Genomic DNA, 21,326 nt, shown 5'->3' on the forward strand with positions numbered 1-21,326 from the left:
CTTTCTATCTAAATTTGTTAAAATCGTAAGGCTCTTTGGCTGAAAGTAAAACTTTGCATTTACCAAGCAGGACTTCTGGTATATGTGTGAGTACCGGTGTCTCGTGTGGACATGCATGCACTCATGTGACACACAACATATCCAGGAGCCCCTAGTCAGTCATGATAGTCCTAAAAATAGCTCTGTCATGACAGCCATCACATAGGATAAAACTCTTCCTTTTATGGTATCTAGTCTTCCATGGCTTAGCATATTCCTAAGGTTGTGCAGCCACCACCCCTCTCTAATGGCAGAATATGTTCACACACACACACCCCGAAAGAAGCTGTGTTCATTCCTCTGCTTTGTATACTGTGGCTACTCTCGGCACTCTGTGTAGCATCGTCACTCAGTGTTAGGGCACACATTGGTACTTCATTGCTTTTCATGGCTGATTAAATTCCATTGTATGAATAGTGAGTAGACCACAGTTTGCATTTCCATTCATCAGCTGACATATTTCTGATTTTCTTTTCCTTTCTTTAGGCCCCAGATAACCCAAAGAACATCCTCCGACGCCTGCCCTCCAATCCTCCCCCCACTCACCTGCTTTAGCTAACTTCTTTAGTTAGTGGGGGCTTCTGTAGTCCAGGGCTACTTGAGCAAAGTTTGAAGGAAGAAATAATTACTAGTTGAGGGGAAGCATGGAGGGAGAGAAAAGCTATCACGTGCAGGAGGCTGGAGGAATTGTGGCTTGCTTTGTTGGAGCATTGGGCGGTGGAGAAAGCCACGGGACCCTGGTGTGGGAAAGGCAAGCGGGACTAGACCACGCAGGATCTTGAAAACCTTCTTGGGGGTATTGGCCTTCATCTTAAATGAAACAGGAAGTGTTGATGACAACGATTGAATCAGTTTATTCAAAATTCCCATCTGTTAGGGCTGGGGGAGGAGGGAATAGGAGAGAAACACCCTGTGTGGCGAATAAGCTGTGTGGCTTTCGCAGTAGGCCGCATGTGAGACTGCTAAACAGAGCACGGGCTGTGTTTGGCAAGCAGATTTACTGCACGGAAGGCCCATTGCAGAATATCACTCATTTAGTGGTGAATGCGAGAAGTGTTGAAGAGGTAGGGACATTAGTCTCTGTTTAGATGTGGGAGGTGGTAGGCACTGTTAAGGAGGTCTCTCCGAAGCCAGCCTCTCGGGACAGTTCAAATGTTCGTGGCCATTCGTGTCAGTGGTTTACTGTTAAGAATGTACGCTGGTCATAGTGGAGAATAATCACCTCCTCCCTGCCTATTACCCAAATACCCTGTCATCCCTTCAGAGAAATCTATATTTTAGATAATGGATCCATATATTTTAGAAAATGGATGCCATGTAGGTTCTGGGAATTGGACCCAAGTCCCCTGGAAAAGCAGCCAGTGCTTTTAATCGCTAAGCAATTTCTCCAGACCTTAGAAGCCCTATTCTAAATAGCTTGAGCTTTCCTTTGGAAGACAGTGAATTGACCATGTGATCAGAGTTCGTGAGAGAAAGCATCTAAATTGCTTTATAACCTGTTTCCAGTTATGTTGTTAGTGAATGCTAATTAGCGAAGGTCTTCGTAAAGAATGAAGAGGTGAATAATAATTTGTAACAGATATTTGACTGACAGTGTAATAGCAAATGTAGACCCACACTACATACAGTAAATGAAAACCATTTTATTTAAGATGTTTCTCATAAAACTCTGGAACAGGATATGAGTGAGTCATTTTTAACATAGGGAGACTGAGAGGGAGCCTTATTCCAATGTAGTGGTCTTGGGTGTGCTCAGAGATAAAGCCACTGCTCTCTGTGGCCGGCACACAGAGCCTCTGGTTGGAATAGAAAGTGGTCTGCCCTTCTCCTCCTAGAGTAAGAATTTGGGAAAGCATGGAAGATGTTCTACTACCTTCTAAACTTAAAAGCCAGCCGGGAATGGCAGCTGGCTCATCAATGACAAAGTACTTGCCATGTGAGCTTGGGCACGACTTCTGATCCACAGAACCCACAGGAAAGCCAGGGAGGTATGACAGCTGCCAGTAATCCCGGCAATACACTTATACATACATGCAGCTCCCTACATGTGACCATGTATACATCCCCCCCCACACACATATCAGGTTAAAAACTGGAGCAGTAGGGTAAAGAATGGAGTTGATAGGTAGACTAGGTATGGAATTTGCATAAGGCATAAAGAAAAAATTACTAATGATTTTTAGAGATTATAATTGAAATCCTGCCCCTTGAAATCACAGATAATGACAGGCAGAAGGAGACAGAGCACTAAGATCAGTGGCTGAAACTATGGACAATGATTAAAACCTTAAAAAAGAAAAGTTCATCAAGGTTTCTAACATGAAGTAAGAGAACCATATTTGTGTTGTGTCTTACTGGTTCTGCGTTTTTCATGCTCAGGCTCTGCTCCATGACATACACCTAGTTAAGTATTCCCAAACTCCCTGGTGGGAATCACTTGTCGTATGACATGATAGGTTTCTGTACTAATGGAGCTTTAGAAACATAGTGATCGAAACTAATTTTAGATGAAGTCACTGTTTAGGGCCATTGTTCTTCTTTAGATTAGCGTAAGGCAATGGTCCTCCTTACGTTCACTTTAGGAGCTTCCAGAAACTTAACGATGCCAGGACCCTGACTCCGGTAAGGCTGTTTCTGATTTAAGAGCATCAAGTCAGAGGATTTAGCTTTGCCAGAAGGCTGTCTCTCAGAGGGTGGTAGAGTAATAGTGAATAGTGTTTCAGATAGATTCCTTTTAGGGGTTTGGCAGGTCCCTAACTTACTAGGAGTGACGCGCCGAGTGGATGGTAATGCTGCAGCTGGCCTTGAGTAAGCTGGTGTAGAGTGGATTCTCATTTGAAGGTTGCATAGAGACATGTGCAGGCTGCTGCGGGGCCAGCGTGCTTGCTCATGGCTTGTGCAGCGCTCTCACGTCCCTCACGAGGCGGTGCTCTGGCGGCATTCGGCTCAGTCAGCAGCGTGTGAAGTATTACAATGCCTTGCATCTTTCTGTTTACTATCCGCCAATCTGATAAATATATTCACACGTGCACACACACACACACACACACACACACACACACACACACACATACATGTAAATGTCTATATATTTCATTGCCAGGGGAGTTTGCATTTTCTAGCTCGTCCTAAGTTTGATATTTTTCCCCCTTATTTGTTAGGATTTTAAGTTTGTTTTCACCTGTCTGATATTTTTTCCCCTTATTTGTTAGGTTTTTAAGTTTGTTTTCGTGTGAGTTTTGTCCATCTGCTGCCTTTTTCTTGTTCCTTTCGAATAGATCTTTGAATGCTTTCTTTACCATGTCTGAGTCCATGTGGGCAGATGCATTTTTCAAATTGTTTTCATTACACTTTTACTCATTGGTGTGTGTAGGGATATGTGTTTCACGGTGCACCGCAGTCAGACAATAAGTGCCAAGAGCTGGTTCTCTCCATCTACCATGTGGGTCTCAGGGATTAGGCTTGATGGAAAGTGCCTTTACCTGCTGAGCCATCTTGCTAGTCCAGATGCAGTTTTCTAAAATAAATAGTTTGGATTTTTTTTTCTTCAGTCTTGGCTAGTAGTCCTTTCTTGCCTGGATTATACATGAAAACCCTAATTGTCTGTAATGCTTTGAAAAATTAATTTTAAACTTCAAATCCATCTGTGCTTTAGTTTTTGAAGCATATAGGATCTGTAGTATTTTGAAAGTCTATTTTGGTTATTGCTGTATTTTTATTATAATTGTAGTGTTCTCAGATTTAGAAAATATTCATTTTTTTTTTCAAACAGGGTCTTTCTACATAGTTTTGGCTATCCTGGAACTCACTGTGTAGACCAGGCTAGCCTTGAACTCAGAGAGATCCATTCTCTTGCCTCTGCCTCCCAAATACTGGGATTGAAGGTATGTATTGTCATGCCTACCTATTCTTTGTTTTTTAAAAATATAATTTTTGTGGCATATCTTGGACACTAATAGGGTTTCCTCCAGTATCACCTAGACAGAAATTATGTGGAAAATTTGATTGAAATTATGCTAATATGTTAATTTTGTGGAAATTGGTATTTCTGTTAAGTCATCTTATCTAAAATGTCTTGGCTTGTGTTCTGTTCTTTTATGTCCTTTAAGAAATTCTTGTAGTTTCCATGTGTAAGTCTTATAAGTCTTAATGAGTTTTAAGAAGAGTTCTATACTTTTTATATATTGAGAAGTCCATGTATATGATGTATTTTGATCATGTGAACCCCACTGCCTCTTGGTTCCCCCTGATCTTCCCCTCGAACATGTCCTCCTCCCAACCTCATGTCTTCTTCATTTTTGAAAAAGAAGTAACCCTTGATTCTAATCAGTGCTGACAGTGTGTGCAAGACTGTGACATCATCCATGGGGCACAGACAACCTGCCAATAGCTATATTTCCAAAGCAGAGTGACTACTCCCCGTCCCCACCCAGCAGCCAACAACTGCCAACAGCTCTTCAATTAGGAGTAGGGATTTCAAACTCTTCTCCCTGCCCTCCCCATCCTGACTGGCCTGATCTTGTGCAGGGAACCATAACTGCCAGGAGTTCATGAGCACAGTGGTCGTGACACGTCCCAAGGACAGCACCCCCCCCCCCTCCTGCGTCCTCTTTGCGAGATGTTCCTCAAGCCTTGGTAGCATGCCATGTTTATGGCCAAGACTCACAGTCACTTATCCCCAGCCCTCTGACTAGTGTTGAGTCTTTGCCATAATCGTTGCTCCCTGAAAGAGCTTCTCTGACCAAGGCTGAGACCAGCATGTGCATGGAACGCATTCCAGGCACAGCTGTGCAGAGTTAAAAGGTAAACTCCTCAGTGCTTTTCTAACCCTTTCTCCACTTATTTTCTATTTGTGAATGGAATTTTTTTTAAAGCCATCTTTATTTCTTGAAAATTATAGTATAGAAAGTTTTGTGTATTTTTAAATATTTATAAGAATGATTCAGTTTTTTTTTTTTTTTTTTCCTGGCTCTTCTGGAACTTACTCTGTAGACTAGTCTGGCCTACAAACTCACAGAGATCTGCCCCCTGAGTGCTGGTATTAAAGAATACACCACCACTGCCTGGCCAATTTTCTCAATTTTGTTGTATTTTCTTATATCATGGATAGCCTCCAGAATGGTGTTGAATAATGACATAAAATCAGCATCCTTTTTTGTTTCTATTTTTAACAGAGATTGGTTTTATGTCTTAAAAGCATTGTTAGTCAGCTTTTCATCATAGTAACAAAATGCATGAGACAATTGCTGATAAAGAGAAAGAGTATTGTAGTCCCTAGACCATGATTGGATGAGCCCACTGTTTCTAGGCCTGTGTTAAGTCACACGGTAAAGCAGAAACCAAGAAAAGAAGAGCAAATGGCCAGTTAGGGCCCCACAGTTCCCTAAGGGAATGCTTCTAGTTAAGTCACTGTGCCCTCCCTCTTCAACAGTACTGCCTTTCAAATCTAGCCCATAACACATTTATCATCTAAACTGTAGCGTTCTGCCCGCAACCCCAAAGGTTTATATCTATGTCACACTGCAAAAGGTGTCCAGTCTATCCCCAGGAGTCCCTGAACCATTATAATACTCCAGCATTGTCCAAAAGCTCAAGTTCATGGTCTCCTCTAGGACTGAAGGCAAAATCAACTGTGAGCCTCTGTAAAACATAAACAAACAAACAAACAAACAAATAAATAAGGAAATAATCATCAAACAGAAGCATACATATACTTCTAAGTTACATGTCTAGGCAGGCACAGAGAGAGCTGTTTCAGAAGCCAGAAATAGGCAAATGGTTAAGATGTGCTGGCCCCAGGCAAGACTAGAACAGCAAAGCAAGCATTAAATCTCAAAGCTCCCTGTGGAGGACCTGGACCCACTGTGGGGAATGGTCCGCAAAGGTCTGGGCAGCTTTGTCCCTCTGGCCTCCCTCATTACCTTTCTCTCTTGGACAGGCTTTGAGGGTTGTCTGCAGCTTCCTATAGTAGGAATTGTTCCACGCCACACCTGTGCACCTGGGCTGTCAAGACTTCCCAGTTGATTCTGCTGTGAGCCAGCTTAAGGGAACTTACTGCTCCTTGTTTGGAATCTTGGTGCAAGCTGCAATAGTAACTCTCTACCTCTTGCATTCCTCGTGGGTGCACAGCCAGCATTGTGTGGATGGTGCCAAGTACTGTTGTCAGTACTAGCTGTACCTGGGCCTGTCCCAACCACAGCCATAGCATCCGTGGAACATTTTACTGGGCAGTCATGGAGGGCACCCCAACCCCCACCCCACCTCTGTTCTGAAAACCACTCTACTCAGGAAAGACTTTGAAACAAATTTGCATTGCTAGCATTTCTAAGCCTGAGGTGGTAGTGGCCTTGCTGGATTGGTGGCTACTCCCGAGGCAGCTTTCCCAGGGTCCCAGTGCAAACCCTATGGCTTTTCTGTGTCTTCACTGAGGCTAGCATCTACACCCTGCTTAACTGGACCGTGGCATGCACTGCTTTTTCGAGGTATAAATTTCCCAGAGCCTTTCACAATGCCCTTTACTTTATTTGAGATCAAGTCTCATCGTGTGGTCCAGGCAGTGAGCTTGCAAGTCTTCTGCTTCCATCTTTATCTCAGACCCTTTCCAAGTTCATGTATTTTTTTCCTTGTCAGCATTCACTGAGTCTCTTTAGTGCTGTACTTATGCACATGGGTGTGGTGCCAGCCCTGGAGCATGGCATCCTACCAAGAGCTACACCCCTGAAGAAAACGGACTCTCCCTGCCCAGCAGCCATCACCTGCCAATAGCGCTCAGCTAGCTGTGGGACCTCATGATCCTCCCAACCCCACCCCACAATGTCCAGCATATTCACTAAGTACTACCTTAACTCCGGGGTTTTAGAATAGTTTCTGAGCCCAGCTTCTGAAGGCTCCAAAGGGAGTCAAGAACATTGTAACTGGGATTCTCCAGAAGAGTAAGTAATGGGTGATTTAGAAGATGGGTCATTTTCCTTGAGCTTTGGAATATTTCTGTGGTTGACTTCAAGTAAAAAACATTGATCACATGCCAGAGATGTCACAGGACTTCTATGTTTAGAAACTGTTTTTAGTGGGAACAGTTTAGCTTAGGATAAATAAACATTTTCAAATAGCTGGTTGTGGAGGAGGCAAAAGCTTTAATTTGTTATCCATTACAATTGAATGGGAATAGAATTAATAAGATACAGACAGGTGTTCTTAGTAGGGAGTATGCCAGGTTCTGAACATGAACTTTATTTATTTATTTTTTTATGCTATGTTTCACTTTATAGTCCTGGCTAGCCTGGAACTCGCTATGTAAACATATCACAGAGCTATGTCCGCCTTTCTGCCTCAGTCTCTACCCACCTGTCTCAGTCTCTGAACATTAGGATTAAAGCTGTGCACCGCCATGCTGGCTGCAAAGACTTTTCTAGTTTAAAGATGCCAGTTTTTTCCAACTCAATATGCAGAGATATGTATAACCATGGCAGGATGAATGGCAGTGAATTTGGCATGTAGGAATTTGTGTGCCATGAGAGGGCAACACTCTCTCTCCAAAGCTATGGGTAATAGGACAAAGTCAACAGAGAAACAGATTGTTAGTAAGTAGGACAGTAAGCCCAAATGCACATTCCAGCATGGATTTAGTTTATGGTGCTAAAGCCAGAGCAAAAATTTCAGTAGACAAACCCAGGAGAAATGAGCAAAGAGAGAATTACAGCAAAATACAGGTAGCTGTTGATCTGTCAAAGTGAGCCTCTTTTCTCTTTTTAGTCCTTTTCATTGTAAATAAGTTGAAAGGCCCAACCCAAAAGTCTGATGTGGTAAACAGCGTGATAGCGAGTTCTGAGAATCTCACACTCCTAGTTTCTTCTCCCATATGACAAGTCATAGTGATTCGGAACTAGTTAGCAGAGTGATTATGGTGCATGCCTTTACTCCCAGCACTGGGGAGGCAGAGGCAGGTGGATCAAGGCCAGCCAGGTCTACAGAGGGAGTTCCAGGACACCCAGGGCTATACAGAGAAACCCTGTCTCGAAAGTTAAAGAGAGAGATTTCCCCAGGAATTTGATCAGCTGGTGGTTGAGTGTTTGGTCTTGCTCATGATATACTTTGAAGATTCCTGCATCTTGGAAGGCAAAATGGCTTGGTGAGTAATGGTTCTTGCTGCCAAGCCTGATGAACTGAGTTCATTACCTAGAACCTACATGGTCAAAGGAGAGAACTGACTCTCATGGGTTGTCCTTTGACCTCCAGATGGGTGCAATGGCACGTGAAATGCACTTCCCCATAATAAGTAAATACTACAATAATTTTAAAAATACTCTTCTTTTTTTTTTTTTTTTTTTTTTGGTGGCTTAATGGCCAGTTTCATGTAAGTGTCAAGTGCCCTTGTGTGGATGCCTCTGTCCCCGCACCAAAACCAGCTGTTTTGGTGACTGTGAGCAAGCTAGTACAAATTGCTGTAAACTGTGCACAGGTTGTGGTGTGACTGTGCAGTTTAGTTCCTGCAGGTGAAAAACCATGGTCAGTGTTGACCTTTGTAAGAAACTAACAGGCCTTCTTCCCAAAGCGCTCGTCCAATCTTGTATTCCCGCCAGCAGTGAATGACAGTTCCATCTCTGCTTGTCTCACTCTTGACTTCACCAGTGGTCCACTTGGGAGCCCTGCCAGTCAGTGTGGCCTTGCAGTGATACTTTGTTGTTGGTAGTTTCCTGAGCACTTAGCAGGATGAACATCTTTTCATCAGCCATCCCTGTGTCTGCTCTGTGAAGTACCTGTTTTAAGTTTTGTCGTTGTTTTTGTTTTTTACTGTTGTTTATGTACTTAGCATACAAATCTTTTATTAGATTTTTTTTATTATTATTCCTTAGGGATAATCTTTTCATCCTCACCATTGATTTCTGCATTGCTAATGTTGTTAATTTTTTTTTCTTTCCATTCATAGATCTTGGTTTTGGTGTCTTTATAACAAGCCCCAACTGAAATCAAGATCACGTAGACTTTTCTCCTATCTTCCAGGTTATCTACAGATTTGCATTTTATGTTTAGGTCTATGTGTTCCATTTTCAGTGAGTTTTTATGGAAGGTAAAAGTTCTGTTTAACTTCTTTTGCTTTTTTTTTTTTTCCTTAAACATGTGGGTGTCTGGTTGTTCCAGCTGCATTTGTTGAAAAGTCTTTCTTCGCTGCATTTCCTTTGCTCCCTTGTCAAAGATCAGTTGACTATCCTTGTGCAGGTCTATTTCTGGCCTGTCTGTTCTGCCCCATTGATCTGTTTGTCTATTCCTTTGCCAGTAACACAATGCCTTGATTACTGTAGATTTATAATAAGTCCTGAAGTCAGGCAGTGTCAGCCCCCAAACTTTATTCTCCTTCCATATTGTGCTGGTTGTTTCCAGGCTATTTCTCTTGCTGTGCAAACTTTAAAATCAGTTTATTGGTGTCCGTGAAATAACTCTGTGGCCTAGGTTTGCTTTTTTTAAACTAATGTTGTTTTTGAGTTATGAGGTCTTTTTAAAAATTTATTTATTTATTTAGGTTTTTAATGATTGTTTTAAGGCCATTTACCTTCTTGTGCCTTTTCTTAGGTCTCATCAAAACTTATTGTTAGGTGGTGTAAGAGACAATGATTTTAACAGTAAGCAGCTCTGGTGCCGTTACATTTCCATACCACGTAAACCTCCATATCAGTGTGTGTAGTGGATGTATCTAAGGTGTATAGGTCTGTACCTACAGAGATGTGTGCGTGTGTGCACACATGGGTGCGAAGGGGCCAGAGGTCAGCGTCAGGTGTCTTCCTACATTACCGTCCACCTTCTTTTTGAGAAAGAATCTGTCACAACCTGGAGCTCGCTGATTTTGGTGAGGCTGGCTGGCCAGTGAGCTGCAGGGATCCACCTGTGTCTAATCCACAACACCGGCATCACAGGTACACACTACCATGCCTGGTTTTTACCTGGTGCCGGGACTGAATTCTGGTCCTCATGCTTGAGCATCAGTGAGCCATGCATGCAGACAGCCCTGAATCCCACTGTTGTAATGACCCCAGAGACACACCAGTTCAGGGGCTATGTCTCTTCCTCCTTGTCCTTTCCCTTTGACTGAATTTGAATTTATCAGGGGACAGGTGTTGTATTAATATGACAGGTGTTTTAGTGTATATACTATGTCAGCACAGAGCTATAGAGAGTGAGCTATATAAAAAGTACTAGGTTTTTTTTTGTTGTTGTTGTTGTTTTTGGCGTTTAAGAGAAAGAATAGTAAAGCTGAAATATAAAATGTTCAAGCCTTGCTTTGTCCTGATACAGCTATTCATGGTCAGCAGGTTTATAGTCCAAGAGTGTTTAATGTCACATTGGAATTTTCTGTTTGAAATTCAATGCCTGGACCATATTCTCAAAACTTACACTCTAACATTTATATGCTTTTATTCCCTTGTGGGCAGAATTCTATAATTGCATGTAGAGAAATATTACTATTTGGGCTGGAGAGATGACTCAATGGTTGAGTTCATCCTGATCTTCCAGAGAATGTGAGGTCAGTTCCCAGCACCTGTATTGAGTGGCTCACAATGACCTGCAACTCCAGTTCCAGGGGATCCAACACCCTCTTAATTTGCTCCACGATCACTGCACTCATGTGCACACACACTCACACAGACATCCATATACATAGAGTTTTATTTAACTTTACATTTAATTCGGGCAGTCAAGTGTCAGCTGAATATCTTGGTTGGGGTTTCTGTTGGCGTGATAAAACTCTGTGAGGGTAGGTAAATGGTTTATTTACTTCACTGACACTTCCAGTTAACATCCATCGCTGGGAGAAGTCAGGGTAGGAAGCCAGGCACAACAGGCATCTGGAGGAAGGACTGATGGAGGAGCTCTGTTTGCTGGCTTGCTCCTCACGGCTTGCTCAGCCTGGCTCTCCCAGCCCTTTGACAGAAGACAAATGCTGTTCAGTTCTTACTTGTTATTAGGAAATCAGTAAAAGTGGTTATGTTATTGTGCTTATTGGGCTCTTTATTTATTAATCCTTTACACTTGCTCGTTATCTTCTGTCCTGTTTTCTGTCAAAAGTGTTGGCAGTTTTCTAATTAATTTCATTTGTGCTTTGTGGATGGCTTTGAAAGTGGCTAATTCTGTTTAATATCCTACAGGTATTTTTCTGGGTTTCATTTTGGTTTTGTGTATATATTCTTGTTGTTGTTTTAAATCTGACATTGTATTTTGCACGTGTTCTCTTGCCATTTGATAGTTTTGGGTCATATCATTTCAGTTCCTTGTGCAGCATTCAGTTAATTGGGCTAAACAAGTAAGTTCTAACCCTCTGTTATAGGAAGATACGTGTTATCCCCCTTCCTTTTTTGTAGAAATAAATGCAACAGGCATACTAAAGGATAAATTGAAATATTGTCTTGACTTATTTAATCGTAAACACTTGGTGAAATTTTTAGTTTTCAGGTTAGAACTAAAATTTTTCCTGGGACCTTGACTTATTTGACGAGTGTCTTTCACTGCACGGTCACGAAACCTCGGAGCAGTGGCCCTCGACCGTCCTCATGCTGTGCGGACCACCAACCACAAAGTTATTCTCGTTGCTTAGTCTTGTTACTGTCATGAATCATACTGGAAAGATGCCAGAGGGGTCGCGACCCACGGGTTGAGAACCACTGCCCCAGCACCTCTCTTTATGATCACTTTCAAAATGAGTAGACAGCAGAAGGCGAGCCGTTTGAGCTAACACGTGTCTTTGGCTCTTAAGGGGCCAAAACCAATTTTTAGAAATTTAAGAGCTGCTGCTTTTTCCACAGTGACGCTCGTTCATAGACTCCCTCCCTAATAATACACAAAGTTGGATCGTGATGCACCGTAGACAAGTAGGTCATTGTTTCAGATAATGCCGGCCGTGTTCCAAGGACTGTGATTTGTCTTGGATGGTTTTTGCGATACAATTTTAATTCTAGAATACAAAATGGATTTTTAACTTGGTGCTAATAAAAGGTACTTGTTTTTAGATTCAGTATTAACAGTTTGCAGTAATCTTTAGGTCATTGTTGCGAATTTCTGTCTCTTTGCATGCTATGTTTTATAGGACAGACTTTTAACGTTTTGAGACGTGCGTCCTCCCTATCCCCCACTCCGTGGCCTAGGCTGTCTTAGCAACAGCTTTCCCGCCCCTGCTGTTGTTAAACTCGTGACCCTAACTGCCTCAGCCTTCTGAGTACTGGAATTGGAAGTGCGTGTCACTAATTTAGTCTAGCTTAGAGTAGGTTTCTCTTCTGCCTAAAAATGCAATGTAGGTTTTGCAGTGATACACTTTTTTTTTTTTTTTTTTAAACAAATTTGCTGTCCGGTGGTGATGTATAGATCTACAGCTATTCAGTGTTTGAGCTGTGTTCTGTCTCCCCTTTGCAGAGACGGAGTTAGTCATACGCCAGTTCCTTATACGGAGAAGGCAGGAGCTGAAGAGCAGGTTGACAAGAAGCACAGGCTTTTGGATTCCAGAAGTCTGTGGTACTCTAGGTCAAGAGAAGTCATGCAGGCTGAAGTTAGAATACAGTTGATATTAAGCCTCAGGCTGGGAGGATGGATGTGACTGGATGGGTTATAGGCGGGAGTGAGGTAGGCTTGCGCTCTTCCCATGAAGCCTGTTTGGACTTAAGCTACTTGGCAGATAACACATTAATCCCACCTGAGAAGATGGCCCCAGCCTCCTCTGAGTGAGTCAGGAGAAGATACTGCGAGTGACTGCTGATTCCGGTCCTTCACCTCAAAAACTGGACAAGGCTCAGAGCCTTTCCTTTTAGCATCCTCATAGACAAGGCTCCAGCCACCTCACTGGATTTCTGTACTGGCATCCTGGTGCCATGTTTGGGTTCCTCAGAGTCACTCTCCAGACAAGCCAGAGAGATTATTTCTAAGGACAAGTCATAGCCTATCCCTTCCCACCTTAATACTTTCCACTAAACATTCTTCAGAGTCCTAAAGGGCCCCCTGTGTTCTGAATCCTGACCTCCTCCATGCACCCCTCCAACCCTGTGCCTGCCCTTGGTCTTTTTGTTAGTGTGTGCTCAGTCTTGTGTGTTCTATTCCCGATGCTCTGGTCTGCGCCCCCTTTCATCATTGACGCTTGCAGCTAAGTGTAGCTTCTTTAATGAAGCCTTCATGCGTATGCTTTCCAAGGTAGCATCTTTTGGCTCCAAATCCCATTCCTGTTTCATGTATTCATTTCTTTTATTTCCTTCATTTCTCTGGACCAGTGGTTCTCAACCTTCCTAATGCTGTGTGTGACCCTTTAATACAGTCAGGTGTGGTGACCCCCAACCATAAAGTTATTTTCATTGCTACTTCATAACTGTAATTTTGCTACTGTCATTAATTGGAATGTAAATATTTTTGGAGATAGAACTTTGCCAAAGGGGCTGTGTCCCATGAGTTGAGAACCACTGCTCTGGAACTCTGTCCAGAATCCAGTCATTCAGTAAATATTTGTTGTGTGCCTGAAGTGTGCCAGGCACTATCCTAGGTGCATGGGAATCATCTAGGCCAAAACAGATCAAATGAGAATATCTGATGTTCTAGAAATAGATGAGTAAAGTGGAGAAATAGCCAGTACATAGTAAGCATGACATACGCCATGCTGCAGACGTGTTAGGTAGGCGTTAGAATGGCAAACATGAAAGAAAGCCATGAAGGATGGTACCTGAGATTGGGAGATCTGGGAGGGGTGAAGATGTGTATTCACTGAGGAGAATGGAGCAGGTCCAGGTCCCGTGGAGCTGGTTATTAACACAGAGCTCTTTTGTTTCTCTGACTTTTAGCTTCAGCACCAGTCAGCAAAGTGAATAAGTTCTGTGCTGCTTCCAACTTCCATTCCACTTTGGGAAGAAAGAACACCATCATGTCAAACATCACGATTGACCCCGATGTCAAGCCTGGTGAATATGTCATCAAGAGCCTCTTTGCAGAATTTGCTGTTCAAGCTGAAAAGAAAATTGAAGTTGTAATGGCTGAACCCTTGGTAAGTGGAGCCATCTATAAATCTCATTTTTCTTCTTTTCTTTTTTTTAACTGTTGCATTAACTGGTATAATACGAATTTTCCAAAGGGAATAATATACTTGAACACGTTAAGTGTTAGGATTGTTATAAAGTGCTGATCCAGACAGCAGCAGTGGCTTCAGAATCTGCTTTGATAAATTCTTGGCAATCACTAAGGAAAAGAAATGACTGCACAGGTGGAAATCATGTGGCCACATATAACACAACAGGAACTAAAAGAGAATCAGGACTATTCTACAGGTTGTCGTAAAGACTATAGCCAATGTAAATTAGTGAACATCTTTTTTTTTTTTTAAATTGATCATTTTTGAGTCAGGGTGTTGTGTAGTTCAGGTTGGTCTTGAACTTGCTATAGTCAAAGATGACCCTGCACTCCTGATTTCAAAGTGCCAGGATCATAGATACATGCCACTGTAGCTGACCTATGTATTTTTACACTCATAATGCATGAGAAATGCTCAGGGAATGTGAGTAGGGGCTGTGATGGGGAGAATGCCCAGCAGTGACTGTTTAGATTCTGCCAAGTTATAAATCAGTACCATGATAAGTGGCCTGGGGGCTAGATCCGTGAGGAGAGAATCGTGTTTCATTCAGTCCGGAACGAACCGGGGCCTGGACAGTAGAAGAGGAGGCAATAGAAAGAATCTCTAACATTTGACATGTATTAGGTAAGAGCGGTCCAGCAGTTGTAGTTAAGAGTTGCTGCTGTTTGGGGTAGCAGGGAATGGCAGGGTAAAGTACACAGGAGCCTGCTGAGACAGTTAGGTGAATAAGATCGTTTTTCATGTGAGTGCATTAAAATGCATGGAATTGCTTGAGCAGTGGCTGGGAATTCTTTTGGAGATCTCCTAAGAGATGGTGATGAGTATAAAATCTGAAAGAACACTTGCCATCAAAAGAAACTAAGGGCTGAATAGAAATATCCCCAAATATGAAGATGGTTCAAGTTAAATGGTTTCCATCCAGTCTGGTCTTTAAGAGAACAGTCTCGGTATTGGTTTGTTGAGGTATCACTGGAAATGCGGATATACTTTAGCTTGCCCTTTGGGTTTGAAGGGCGGGAATATGAGTCATGCTGCAGGAATGCTGTAAGGGCTAGGGACCAGTGGTGAGGAAGATGGAGATGGTAGCTGCTGCAGACCCATTTATTCCTGCCCAACTGGACGAGGGGTGGGTGCTCACTGCCAGTTGGAAGGACTCATTGCTCATCTGAGGCCAAAAGCCGGTGAATGGTGGAAAGAGGCATAATACTGGCTTCCTCAGTCTACTGCACTTGCTCAGGGCAGAGCACAAGAGAGGGAAGCTGATGCCCTAGGAAAGTGGATGGCGCCATCATCACACGTGCTCTGAAATTCCTTAGATATGAACCTGATTGCTAAGCTTCTAGTCACTAAGTAGAGGAAGCTGCTTGGCAAAAGTATCCATGAGGTAATGTGTTCTGGGCTTCCAAAACCAGCCAGATCTGTATTCCAAAACTGTGCACATCACTCCAGAATTACTTTTTATATATCAGATTAATGCTTTTCTTATACCAGCATACAAACACATACGTATTTTTATAGCAGGTGCATAATATAGATTGATTTTTATTTTTTGTTTTCTGTTTTTTGTTTTTTTTCCTTCGCCCTGGCACTCACTACGTAGAGCAGACCAGCCTCAGACATCCACCTGCTTTTGCTTCCCAAGATCTGGGACTAAAGGCCTGCACCACTACGCCTGGCTTAGAGTTTTGTTTTAAGACATAAGGATTATAAAACCTTACTGACATAATTAACAACCATAAGCTTTAATTATAAATATGCTGAACCTACAAAATGTTAATTTTCTTTTCAGTGCTCTTTTAATGATATGATGAATAGCTTTTGGAGCTGTCTTGGACAACACAGTTAAGAAAAGGAAAAAAAAATTATGAGAAATTTCAAAAAGAGATTTATACTATATCAAATACCCAGGACTTATCACCCAGCCACAGTTTTCTTCTTGCTCCACACACCACACACTTAAAAACACTAACCTGTTTTGCCAGGCGTGGTGTCACACACCTGTAATCCCAGCACTCAGTGAGGTAGAGGCAGGTGGATCTCTGTGAGTTCCAGGCCAGCCTGATCTGCAGAGTGAGTCCAGGACTGCCAAAGCTACACAGAGAAACCTTGTCTCGAAAAACAAACAAACAAAAACAAAACAAACAAACAAACAAAAAAAACCCCACTGCCTGTTTCATAAAAATCTTGACAAACAGTTTCATATGTCATGGTCCTAATAAGTCTCAAATAGTCCATATTCCCCATTTATTTGTTTGTTTGTTTGTTTGTTTGTTTAATCACTTTACAGTCTGATGCTAGCCTCCTCCCAACCCCACTCTCCCATCATCATATTTCAGATTCATGAAAGAATTTTAATTTTGAAATTCTTCAGGTCCTGGGGGTTAAAGGATGGATGAGAGGATGACTTACTATGACCGAGTCTCTAAATGAGCCCCTAGCCCCCCTTTAATTGGTAAAACCTGAGTCATTACAGAGGTCTTGCTAGGTGAGATTCAGTGCCGGAACACGTAACCTCACAAGGCAGCTCATCACGTCATCGCTTTCCTTCGGCTTACTCAGCTTTTCCCTGTCTACACACACACACACACACACACACACACACACACACACACACACACACACACACACACGTCATCACCATCCTGCTCCGGGGCCATTGCTGGAGATTCCTAAGTCTCATTTTTCAAATGGTTTGGTTTTTTTAGCAGTGTGCTAACCCTCCCGAGCATCCTCTTTGCTCCCTCCAACACAGCGACTCTACACTAAGCTAAAGGTTTTACTCTAACATGTTGTCCATATAGTAATGTGCAAAACTATGTGTCAATATGTATTTATATGCGTACACACACATGAATATGCATGAACATACATACACATAGGTATGACCATGTTGTATCATGGCTGGTTACACGTCTTGTCTGGTGTAGGTTACATGGTGCCAGGGACCAGGTGTCTGTGCTCTACTAGGATGGCCTGTGGTTTCACAGAGGTTTTCATTCTACCTTGGTTTACCCCTAAGAGGCACTGCTGTGTCTAAGACACAGTGCCACTCTTCAAGGCAGAGCTTCTCATAGTTCCTTCAGAACTGTCCGATGCTGCTTTGTTCATTCAGAGGTTATTTCAGAGGTGTCTGCTACACAGTCTTAAAGTGCAATTATAAAATTAAACTTAACATGATAGAAAGTCCATTTGAGGGGCTGGAGAGATGGCTCCATAGTTAGGAGCACTGGTTGCTCTGACAGAGGACCCGGTTTTGTTCCCTGAACTCACATGGTGGCTCACTACCATTTGTCGCTCCAGTCCTAGAGAATCTGAACCCTCTCCTGGCCTCTCTAGCACTAAGTACACACACACACACACACACACACACACACACACACACACACACACAGGCAAAACACTCATGAATATGAGATACAAATAAATAAATCTTAAAAAAAATTTCTTTGCAACATGGATGTTACTTTCCCCTCATCCCACTTTGAAAGATGAGACATCCCTGCTCATTCTCCCCGACACAGCAAAGATGCCCCCCTAATCGTCATCACAGCTTATAGATTTTTTTACCCATGACACACTCCCGTATACCAAAGCAATTCCTTCTTATCTAGGTCAGTACCCAGGCAGCTCCGTTTTTATTTCTATCTGGGCCTAGGTAGATTGGAAATCCATAGCATCAAGGTAATGAAGACACATAGACTCTACTCCCGTGACAGAGCGTAGAAGATAGCTTTGGGTGCCTCCCTTGAAACTTCCTCTGTCTGGAAGCTCGTTCTCTACCCTCTGAGGTAGTAAGCGGCTATGCACATGCTCCCTGTCACGTGGTCAGTGCTGACCTGGATCTCGGCCCGCCGGGATGGCAGGGCTGCAGAGATGCGGCAAGAACCTAACTCTGCCTGTGAAATGATAGACTCTGTCTCTCCACTCCTGTGTCAGGAAGGAAAACAAATGAAGAAAAAGAGGAGCTGGGCTCGGTGTTCTGCCTCTAATTTCATTTTCCCTTTGGAAGGAAGATCCGGGAAGGGCAGGCAGTGATTGACATTGCCTCTTGCATGCTCGGCAGTCCAGTGATATTTGCTAAGAGAAGATGGATCGATCTCGGCTGATGGCGCAGGCCTTTCCAAGCTCACCTATTAATTGTGTCCACTGTCAGTGACTAGAAAGGAGATGGAGGAAAAGATGTGAGCTCATCATCTGCTGATTCAGACTGTCCGTGCTTTGTTTAGGCGCCGCATCTCAAGAGAGCTCAGATTGACATTGTTGTTTGTGACTATTAAAACGTGTGCATTTTATGTTCAGTTGGTTGCACTGTATCTTTACGTTGGCTCTTGCCACCTTCTCGCATGTTTTCCAACATAATTTTAAAATATTTATTTAGTCAATTTTTATGTGCACGAGTTTGCCTGCCACGTATGTGTGTGTGCTGCGTGACTGGAATCTATGGAGGCCAGAAGAGGGGGTCAGATCCTTGGACTGGAGTTACGGATGGTTGTAAGCCACTGTTAGGCGCTGGGAATTGCCCCCTGGGTCCTCTGCCATAGCAGCCAGTGTGCTCTGTGCCGCTAAGCCACCTCTCCAGCCCCAGCAAGTTTATTTCAGCATGCTCTTTTTAAGAATGAAGCTCTAAACCATTTACCATAGGCATAGCACCGTGGACCGTGACCTTCCCCTGTCATCCCTGGAATAGGCTGTGTCCGCTCTTTCTACCCCGAATGGAACAGTTTGAGTTGTGGGTACTGTCTTAGTCTCTGTTCTGTTGTTATGACAAAAGGTGTGAAGACCATGGCAACTCTAGGAAAGCTTTAATCGGAAGCTTGCTTACAGTTTCAGAGGCTTAGTCCATTCCCTCTCATCATGGTGAGAGGCATGGTGGCAGGCACGGCAGGTGTGGTGCAAGAGAAGCAGCTGAGAGCTACGTCCTGATCTGCAGGTAGAGGGAGAGGAGCAGGGAGGAAGAGAGACTTGGGCCTGGCATAGGCTTTTGAAACCTGAAAGCTCCCCTCCCCCTCCAGTGACACACTTTCTTCAACAAGGCCACACCTCCCGTCTCAAATAGTGTCACTCCCTGTGACTAAGCTTTCAGATACATGAGCCATGTGAGCCTGTGCGGTTCATTCTTATTCAAACCACCACAGCTAGCATGGTGGGGGGGTTTGCCGTAGTTAACTCCCCTGTCTTCGAGGCAGGACCTCATCCTCAGTTGTATTCTCTAGTTGGTACCTCTCCATTTTGCCTCTGCAAAAAGTGTCTTTCAGACACTTCCTCGAAACAATTGTTCAACCCCAGCCCCACTGAGACAAGGTCCCCAGCAATGACCTTGAACTTGTGGTCCTTGTGCCGCTGCTTTGAAAGTGCGGGGATTCAAGTATGCGTCAAGTATGACTCAGGTATGAATTTGGAACCGAATCCCAGGTTTCTCGTGGTGGGCAGCGTGGAACTGAATCCAGCCCTCTTAGTTTTAGCCTCACTGTAGCGGTCCCTCCTTTCAGAATACCCCCGTTCTCCCAAGTCCCGAGCCTTTCAGAACATCAGCCAAGTGTTTCCTCACTCTCTGCCCAGAGGACATTTTCTCCTCAGTCGTTTCTGTCTGAAATCTCAGTCCCATTTCACCCCTTGTCCTTGTGGGTCTCCCACACAGATTCCTGCTGCAGCCTCCGGAGTCAGCTGCACGAGGGTAGGGATCATTTCCCCTTCTGCTCATGGTTGTTTCTCCAGAGTGCTGGGCACCCCTCGAGTCACTGGATGGGTGACTGCTGACCCAGTGCAGGAGCACATGTCTGGATTCTCTCTTGCTTGCCCAAGAAGGGATCATCACTGTTCAATGAGATACTGTCCTCCCCTGACACCTTTTACCTTCTCTTTCCAGGTTTGGTTTGAATCTCTATGAAGGATGTTTCAGGTACTATTTAAGTGGTTTAGAAGCAAGCTAGAGTGTAAAGGATTATGAGCCCCAGAATCGTTATTAATTTTTATCTTAAGAAAAGTGGGAGGACCTGGGAGAAGGCTCAGCAGTTAAGAGCACCTGGGTTACCAGCACCTACATGGAGGCCCACAACCATTGGCAACTCCAGTTCCAAAGGATCTGATGCACATTGCACAGACCTACATGAGGTCAAAACATGCATACACATAAAACAAAAACGAATAGTTTTTTAAAATCATGAAAAAGTAGAAATACTTCTAAAAGGGGAAAGGAGAATTATTTTTTCTGGAGACAGTGTCTCATGGAGCCCAGACTGCTCTTGAATCCACCACACAGCTGAGAGTGACCTTGAACTCCTGATCCTCCTGTCTCCCTGCCAAAGTGCTAGGATTACAGGCTTGCACACCACACTGGGTGCCAGCTATCATCTTTCATGTCTGTTAATCATCCATCTCTTTGGTACTTGCCACCTGAAATTGCACACACACTTGATCTTAACAAAATAACCACAAAACAGTGCGTCTTTCATCTCTCTCTTACTGTGCCTACTATGTGAATGAAACCTTAGCATAGGTCTTCATAAATACACAGGAAGAAATGATATGCTTAGAGTTCGGTGCTCTCTGAGGTTTTAGATCCTATCTGCCACACATAAAAGTAGCCTGTTTGATAACTGTGGCAAATTGACTTGTGATTTTATTTTGATAAGAATTAGTCACAAACGAGGGAAGGAAACTCGGGACTACTGTATCTTTTTATTTATTAAATTCTTCTAATTGGTTGGAGGGTTTTTGTTGTTGTTCTTAAACAGTAGAATAAGCTGTGGACTTAATTCATTTTAGTTAACTGAGCCTTTTGTAACTTCTTGCTTTTCATTGTGGCTATGCAATATTCTGAAACCGTCTCTCACGTTCTAAGAGACTGAAACCTTTGCTGGACCTTACAGCCAGAGTTAATAAAACATTTTGAGGTGACTTAAGACTTAAGACTGCCATCCTACTGTGCGCTCAGCCTGTTTGTTTAACCAGCTCTGAGGAGAACAATGTAACAGCCAACCTTACTTGTCTTGCATTTCCTATGTAAGTAGCCTAAGCTTTTTCACCCCAATCGATATCTTAAAATTACACCCTAAGCTATAATCTTAAATTTTCTACTCTTCTGTGCCCCTGCCCCAAAGTGATGCTGGTATGTTCTGATACCTGTGTGCTAGAAGCAGCAACTAGGCAGAGAAAAACCAAATCTTATACATGGATATCTGCCATAAATATTGAACACAAC

At 43.2% G+C, this 21,326-nt stretch overlaps 1 protein-coding gene across 7 annotated transcripts in view; it reads left to right on the plus strand.

The window, feature by feature from the left end:
* The window catches only part of Fryl (FRY like transcription coactivator), a 223,332-nt gene that overhangs the window by 95,573 nt on the left and 106,433 nt on the right, over positions 1-21,326 (plus strand). For all 7 annotated transcript variants that reach the window (XM_055629354.1, XM_055629355.1, XM_055629350.1 and 4 more), the window contains one exon: positions 13,842-14,041. In XM_055629354.1, the coding sequence (XP_055485329.1) occupies positions 13,922-14,041 (120 nt within the window). In that variant the 5' untranslated portion in view covers positions 13,842-13,921. The remainder of the gene's footprint in view (positions 1-13,841; positions 14,042-21,326) is intronic.

The sequence above is a fragment of the Psammomys obesus genome, unplaced genomic scaffold (genome assembly GCF_907164565.1).
Source record: "Psammomys obesus unplaced genomic scaffold, mPsaObe1.curated_primary_1811, whole genome shotgun sequence".
Lineage (NCBI taxonomy): Eukaryota > Metazoa > Chordata > Mammalia > Rodentia > Muridae > Psammomys > Psammomys obesus.